This window comes from Artemia sp. Qi Xiang Cuo, chromosome 4 (genome assembly GCF_049724085.1).
Source record: "Artemia sp. Qi Xiang Cuo chromosome 4, ASM4972408v1, whole genome shotgun sequence".
Taxonomy (NCBI): Eukaryota; Metazoa; Arthropoda; class Branchiopoda; order Anostraca; family Artemiidae; genus Artemia; species Artemia sp. Qi Xiang Cuo.
The window spans coordinates 21964574-21972968 of record NC_142797.1 but is presented as its reverse complement, the minus strand read 5'-3'; the positions used below and the strand labels follow the sequence as shown (position 1 = coordinate 21972968).

General features: G+C 34.7%; 1 protein-coding gene across 1 annotated transcript; it reads left to right on the top strand.

Annotated features, from left to right (window-relative positions):
* Nucleotides 1-516: 516 nt before the first annotated feature.
* LOC148952884 (transcription factor IIIB 90 kDa subunit-like) lies at nt 517-2382 on the top strand. The gene has a single exon (XM_089087457.1). The coding sequence runs from the start codon at nt 517-519 to the stop codon at nt 2380-2382; it is 1866 nt and encodes a 621-aa protein (XP_088943583.1).
* Nucleotides 2383-8395: the final 6013 nt, after the last annotated feature.

Sequence of the window (8395 nt, the reverse complement as noted above, 5' to 3'; positions counted from 1 at the left end):
ATATCTACTCACAAAAGATGCAAGGATGGGTTACAAAAACAAACATCAAAAAAAGCATAACAAGTTTGTTGATATTCAGTTCTGTTACGTTTTTACGATTCGGACAAACATTTCTGGGGGGGGGGACGGGGTTCAAACCTCCACTTCCGCTAGATATGGCTTTGTCAGTAACATTTTTAGTTCGAATTTTTAACTGGGGAAGCAAATAGCACAATTCTTTTGTTATCATAGCGTTTCCTTTAAAAGCTGCATAAGAAAGAACGATACTAATTAAGCTTCTACGTCATATTTATGAGTAAACCTGACTCAGTATATAATACCTACATTTTAGATTCTCCCGAATCTCTAAACTTATTATGTAAACTGCAAAATTATTTATGGTATCTCATCAAAAATTGCGATTTTTTAATTGAAACTAGAGAAATGCCTGAAAGTTTTTAAAAGAAGTTTTTTTTATTAGGTCTAAATAAGTGTTCTCAAGTCGCATTTTTAGCCCGTAAATATATGTGAAAAAGAATGGATCAAAAGTGTCCTAGTTGTTTGAGCGCAAACATTTGTTGTGATGCAAAAAATAAAGAATTGATATGCGAAGAATGTGGGACAATAGTTGATGGTTTTGCCGTTGATGGATCCATACAATTTTTTGATAATTCTAACGGTGGTGCTTCCATTGAATCAAGAAATATAACTCATGATAAAGAAGGTGCAAGGATAATTCCCTCTCGCTCTAGTACGCTTAAAAAAGGAAAAGATCGCATCGAACACATTTCTTCACTCTTACGGATAGATGGTGACAGAGATGTTGTAGATTTCGCTAAATCTATATATCAAGATGCTGTTGAAAAAAAATCAACTTATGGTCGATCTGCGATAATTACCGCAGCTGCTTGTGTGTATACGGCTGCCAGATTTAAAAACAAAAACCTCATGTTAATAGACATAGCTGAGAAATGTACAGTAGATGTCACCAAAGTATACCACGTTTTTTCAGATTTATGTTTTAAATTTAAATATAAAGTACCATTCCACGATCCTTGTATATTTGTTGCTCGGTTTGCTTATGCTCTGGAACTGGGTGAAAAAACCAGTGAAGTTATTAAGATATCGTCAATATTCGTAAAGCAAATGAAAGCTGATTTAATAGCTCTTGGAAGGTATCCAACTGGTATAATTGCTGCTGCACTGATTCTTGCTTGTAGAAGTGTTGGGATAGATAAAAGCGTCGACGATCTTATCAAAGTTGTGAATGTGCATCAGACAACTGTTAGAAGAAGAATGATGGAGTTTGCTCAAACTGAATCTGCCCAACTAACTGCAGAAGAACTTCGACAAATGGATGCGGCTGGTCAAAATCTACCTGAATCTGATCTGCCACCTTGTCTTGTGGGGCAAAACATCAAGGCTAGAAAGCCTCAGCCCCAAACTCCCTCATCTGATGAAACCAATGCACTGGTTAAAGAAATCATTGAAAAGTTAGAGAAATATAGAGAGCAAAATAAACGAAAGATCATGGCAAGGTTCATGACTGGCAATCTAGATGATCCAAATATAGAAATAGAAACCGAAGATGTTATTGCAGAGGATTTTGACGCGATTAAGAATGAAGATATAAACGATGACAGTGAGGAAGAAATAGAGCCAGTAAGGGAAAGGAAAGAACAAAATCAATTAAAGTTCTCACCAACCCTTGTAGGAACTGGTTTTAATGACGAAGAAAGAGATAGGAGTAGATATCCAGAATATCCAAGACTCTGGGAATGGGCTGAAAGAGGGGATAAGAAAACATTTGAAATGTGTGCTAAGGACAATGGAGAGCTTGATTTGACTGGAATTGATGATGAGGAATTGTCCACCTATCTCTGTGCCGATGAGCAGGAAGTTTCTAATAGAAAAAGATTGTTTTGGAAATCAGAATATGATTCTTTCTTAACAGAAAAAGCTCGAAAAAAGATTTTACGTTTCTCAAAAAATACAAAACGACTGACAAAGCGTAAACCAAAAGCAAAAAAAAGTGAACTACTCGGTAACAGTGCTATTGGGTCATTTGAGAAAATGGTGAAGAAAACCTCACTTGGAAAGAAAATAGACAATGAACATTACGCAGCACTTATGAAGCTGTTAAATGAAGGAACAGAAGCAACAGACAAAGATTCTACCTTTATTAGTAGGAAAGAATGTGTGAAGAAACCAACATCCCCCATAAAATATTTGGAGAAAGTATTTGCAAAAAAGGAAGACTTTAGCTTGATTGCAGGTGACTATAATGTCCAGGAGGGATCTGCAGCAAATATCGCGTCAGAGGATATCTCTTTAGATGATGGTGATTATTATGAGGAAACAGACTATTTTGACGAGATGGAGCAAACATTTGAAGAATATTGAGCACCCTCGTTACTTCCTATTAATGATGAATTTTAGTTGATACAATTTCACTCCATCTTACCCTGTTTATTATTTATCGTTTTCCTTAAATTAAAGATTCAATTTTGCTAAAATATGCCAAATTTCTAATAAACCATGATATAATTCGATTAGTTTGTTACTTTCTTTTTTACCAAGCTTTTAATGCACATGGGCTTAATATTAGGGCATTTTCTGGTGGCGTTGTTGGTCAAAGATTCTACCTCCAGAAACATCAACCCGGCTGAAGCGACAACCCTCGCCCTGAACCGATCACTCTGGAGAAGACTGACGGCGCTGACGACTGGTTCCCTCTAAGCTGGCGACGCTGCCGAGCAAGAGCCTTAAGTAAGTAAGTAAGTTGTTGGTCAACATTTCTCATCAGCAATCTGGTCTAGCGACACATTGTTTGTTAACAATCGTATTCTAGCTACCATCAAAGGTTTTGTTTATTAGAAACAACCCACTTCAGTTGTCGGTCAGTTCGAGGAAAACGAACGAAATTGGAATCGCTGTTTGTCAAACTTGTTGGTTAAAGTTAAGAAAGATATAAGGAAAGCTTAAAATTGAGCTAAAGCTTAAATCTAACAATAATGAAAGTACTGTTGAAGTTATGAAAATTACTTTTCTATATCCCATATTGTTCATGCAGTTATTGATCAACATTGGTGACCAACGATTTAATCTCCAGATAAGGCGTTTAGTAAGAAAACTATGTTACCAGCCAAAAATTACAAATAATTAAGTCAATAACGATATGTCATGAAAGGGTAATTGGAGACAGCAATATGATTCAATTCAACGTATTTTAGAATTTTATAAGAGCTCCAAGCGATGAAATCTCTAAAAATTAAGACATTAAAGTTTATAAGGACGTTAGCCAAGAACCTAGTACTGGATCAGCCTCTGTTAAAAAAAAAGTTGGGGTTATGTTTTTAATAATGACAAAAACAAGCCAAGGCAAAAGTTAAAGGTCCAATTGCCAAAAAAATCGTAATTTCAGAAGGACGAAAATACTAATTGAAGGCATTTAAAATGTATAAGGGATTGATTGATGAAGATAAACAACAGATAAATGTGATTAAAACTTTTTGAAGAATCGCAAGAGCTAAAGAAAAAGGCATGGAACAAACGACAGTGAGAATAAAATTGAATTGTAAACGAAAATTTGAACACTAATATTTGGTTGAAAACTGGAAAATCCGTATTTGTTATATATAAATTATTAATAAATTAAATTAAACGATAGATGAATCTAAACTACTAAGGGAAAAGGGGTGGAGAAAAATTTCGTAAGTAAATATGGAATAAAATTGACAATTAAATCCACGGTTGGAAAAAAGAAACGGCGATGACTGGCCACACAAACGCTCTAAATAGGTGAGGAATTTAACCCATTAGCACCCAACGTTCCCAATTAGGAACAGTTTGCCTTATATTTTTTAGCTCATTGTGTTGTAGTTGAGACACCCAGGAGTGTTCCATAGTTAAGAACAGTGTTTAAACCGTAAGATTAAATTTTCATATTCAGAATTATCAAGAGTAAGTATATTTTCTCGATTTTAGTATAACTGAAAAGTTTAAGAAATTTGATGAGGCTATTTTTAACCTAAGGTTTAGTTATAATTTCAGCTAATACTGTCTAAAGTATAGACCTTGGAAAAGCCAGTTCATTAGGGAGTAGGATTATTGAACAACATTTGTCAGTCTGCTAGAAAAAACATGTCTCAAGGCTTATTTGAAAGTGTTCCGAATTTGAAACTCAGATAAAGCAGTATCTGCATTTCACGAACAATAAAAATTTTGACTGTGGTGACAAAATGGCATAACTCCAACCACTCTTACAGATTGTAAACTTAAAGTTGAAACAGTTTGGGACCTTCTGCAGTAAACTCTCCATAGAGCGGCAAATGATACCCGTAGTCACTTTTTATCAAATGATACGTCGACTAAGAGTTTGTCCTTCCAGTGCACAATTAATATTGATCGAAATCATAGAACAAGCGAACCACTTTCGATGACCAGCCACAGAGTACTACGGAGGAAGCAGCATAAAAAAAACCAACAACTCAGTGAATTTTACGTTTAAAAGTCCTAGCGTGGCAGACCACGCTAAGTGAACCTAATCAAGCCTAAATTGAAAAGCAGTTAACTCAATGTAAAATAGCTTTAAATTTGGTTATGCTGCCATCTTTAACTAGAGCCGAAAAGATGGCAGCACTTTAGGTAGTGAAAACGTGTCACCATCTAGATTTTTAAATATAAAACGAATTTTATTTGATCCGGCTACCTCCATGGTACTCTGCGGCTGGTCGTCGAGAGTAGTTAGTTTATTTCATGAATTCGATAAATATTAATTGTGCACTAGAAGGATAAACAGTGACCTATTATTTGATAAAAGTGAAGATGAAATATTTCAAGAAAGTTTGTGGACATGGTAGTGCTATTGCATCATTGAATGCTGACAAAGACGAATATTTGAACTACGAAACAAGCACTAGTGGTAACACTATTGGAAATGTATGCGTGAATTGTCATGACAGTGAGAAATTAAATTTCTTTTGAGTACCGAAAAAAATTAAACTCTTATGATGGTGGATATGCGAGAGTGAGATCTCCAGAGACGATATCACTCAAAGAGAATGCCAACATAAAAATAATAGTTTATGGTGAGGGACAACTTCTTTCTAGTGCTTATGGTAACACGTTACCCAGTGATAAACCCTTTCACCAGCTTTCGGGTATTAGCATTCAACGGAAGGTCAAAAGAAGAAAAGCGTACTCCTCTACCAATATCATAAACAATATCTTGTCTATGTGCCGGAAGTGTTACCTGTGTAAAAATAATGTCGTAATGGACAGTGAAATTACAGGCAAAATAAAAAGTATTGGCATATAATATCACCAAGGAATATAAAGATAAATCGATGAAAAACAATGCGTCAGTAAATGTTTCAACTATCATCGACAGTTTATCAAGAGATAGAGTCAATGCATCCAATAATATCAATGACAAAACTCATATTGAACCTATAGCTGAAACCATGTTAAAAGCCGTGTATGACACCAAAATGGAATAAGTGCTATGTCAAGAGAAAACATGATGAACTCTTTTATGGAACGAATTCAAAACGTTGAAACTTGTTATATGATGATATTAATAGCATGTAATATTGTGTATGTCATTATTTCGATAAGAAAATATTTCATTGTATTACTTTGTTATGTTTACATTATTTTGTTAGGGTACGCGAGCAACTCCAACGTTTAAAATACTTATTCAAAAACTCCGTGATGCAAGGACGGGAATTTTCAGACATGGGCACCATTACCGGGCTCAAAGGCTGTATACTAGAGTCTGATTAAATAAATAAAGCGGGAAAAAACGTATGGGGTTGTATCATGTATCTTATAACGCCGTCATAACATTGCGTGAAATATATTTGACTTTATTATTTTTTGGCTAGAACGTTCTAAGAAGCTTCGGTTACAGTTTCTTAGAAAATATGAACCGTCATGTCTCAAACAGTTTGTCATAGTTAACAATGTATTACAAGCAACCTAAATCCTGACACTATTTACGTCACAATTCAAAATATACCAGTTAAGATAATTTGACTCTGTTAAAAACGTTTTGGGCTGTGTTATTTCTCTCATAGTGCCGTCGTAACTTTGCTTAAAATATATTCGATTTTATTATTTTTTGTTAGAACATAATAAAGAAGCTTAGGCTTCAAATTCGTGAAAAATATACTTTCATATTTCAAACGGATTATTATAGTTAAAAATATTTGTTGTACTCAAAAATGACAAATGAAACTCAGAGAGGAAAGAAAATAACAAAATGAAAAATAAAATAAAACAAAGGTGAAAAAACGAGGATTTCGTTACATTTTTGTTAGTCAGTCAGCAACTAAACACTCGAAAATTACCAACTAGCTAAGTTTGTTGTACTCAAAACTGGTTTTGTTAAATTTTGTTGTTACCCAGTCGGTAACTGAAAAATTCAGAAACTATCAGCTAGCTGATTTTGTTTTACTCAAAAGTGTATTTATTAAATTTCTGGTACTCAGTCAGAAACTAAAAAACTCGAAACATACAAACTAGCTGAGTTTGTAGCAGTCAAAAGTGCGTTTATTAAATTTGTTGATACTCAGAGAGTAACTAAGACACTAGAAAATTACAAACTAGTTGAGATTGTAGTACTAAAAAAAAGTACGCTCATTAAATCTTTGATGCTCAGCCTGCAAGTAAAACACCCGGAATTTATAAACTAGCTGAGGTTTTCGTACTCAAAGGTGCTTTCATTAAATTTTTGGTACTTAGCTAGCAACTAAAACACTAAATTTATCGACTAGCTGAGATTGTTGCATTCAAAAGTGCTTTTATTAATTTTTTGGTACTCAGCCGGCAAGCAAAACATACAGAATTTATCAACTAGTTGAGTTTCTTGTATTAGAAAGTTTTTTCATTAAATTTTGGTTACTCAATCAGAAAATAAAACGCTCAAAATTTACCAGTTAGCTGAGTTTGTTGCAGTCAAATGTACTTTTATTAATTTTTTGGTGCTCAGCCAGCAACTAAAACATTCGGAATTTATCAAGCATCAGAGTTTATTGTAGTCACAAGTGCTTTTATTAAATTTTTGATACTCAGTAAGCAGCTAAGACATTCAGAATTTACCTACTAGCTGAGTTTGTTGTACGTAAAAGTGTTTTTATTTAATTCTTTGATACTGTATCAACAAGTAAAAGACTCGGAATTTACCAAGTAGCTGAGTTTGTTGTACTCAAAAGTGCTTTTGTTACATTTTCGATACGCAGTCGGTAACTAAAACACTCAGAATTTACGAGATAGCTGAGTTTGTTATACTCAAAAGTACTTTTTTAAATTTTTGGTACTCAGCCAGGAACTAAAACACTTGGAATTTATCAACTACCTGAGATTATTGCAGTCGAATGTGCTTTTATTAAGTTTTTTATACTAACTCAGCAATTAAGAAATTTGGAATTTACCTACTATCTGAGTTTGTTACTCAAAATTTACCATTTTGTTCAACGTAGGAATCATCATTTTGTTCAACGTAGTTAAAAATTTTAGAAATAAGGTCTTTGAGGATGATAACCCCCCTCAGAGCCCTTGGGGCAATGGCTGTACGTTATGCCTCCGGGACATTTAAGGTTTTTATAGATAGTGATTTTGTAGAAACTTAAAAAAGGGCTAATTCGATTAGAAATTAGAAGGGCTTGTGCCCTTTTTAATAGTCGAAAGTGATTAGAGGATAACTAAAACCCCACTCAGACCCAGCGTCTCCCCAAACATATCAAATCAAAAGGTTAAAATATCCATTTTGTTCGACGTAATTTGAAGGTCCTGAAATTATGTTTTTCACAATTACACTCCCCCCACAGCCTTCAGCGTAAGGGCTGTAAGTTATGCCCTGGAGGTATATAAGGTTTCTTATTATGGAAAGCGCTGTCATAGAAACTTCAAAAACGAATCATTCGATTGGAAATTGAAACGGCTAGTGCCCTTTTTAATAGTCGAAAGTGATTAGAGGGCAAGTAGCCCCCCTCTCACGCCCACCATTTCCCCAAACACATCCAATAAAAATTTTTGGATAACCATTTTGTTCAACATAGTTGAAAGGTCCAAAAATTATATTTTTGAGAATGAAAACCCCCTAAAAGCCCTCAGGGGAACGGTTTTAAGTTATGCCCTGGGGCATAAAAGGTTTTTATAGAAAGCGTTGTCTTAGAAACTTCAAAAAGGGTTCTTTCGATTGGAAATTGAAAAGGCTACTGCTGTTTTTAATAGTCGGAAGTGGTTGCAAGGAAACTAACCCCCCTCTCACGCCCACTATTTCGCCAAACTTATCCAATCAAAATTTAGAGTTAGCAATTTTGTTCAACGTAGTTGAAAGTTCTGGAAATTAGGTCTTTGAGGATGACAACCCCCCAGCCCTCAGGGTAAGTGTTGTAAGTTATGCCCTGGG

Bases quoted from the DNA above. Each gene is read 5' to 3' on its own strand.
- LOC148952884 (XM_089087457.1), top strand. From the start codon at position 517: ATGGATCAAAAGTGTCCTAGTTGTTTGAGCGCAAACATTTGTTGTGAT.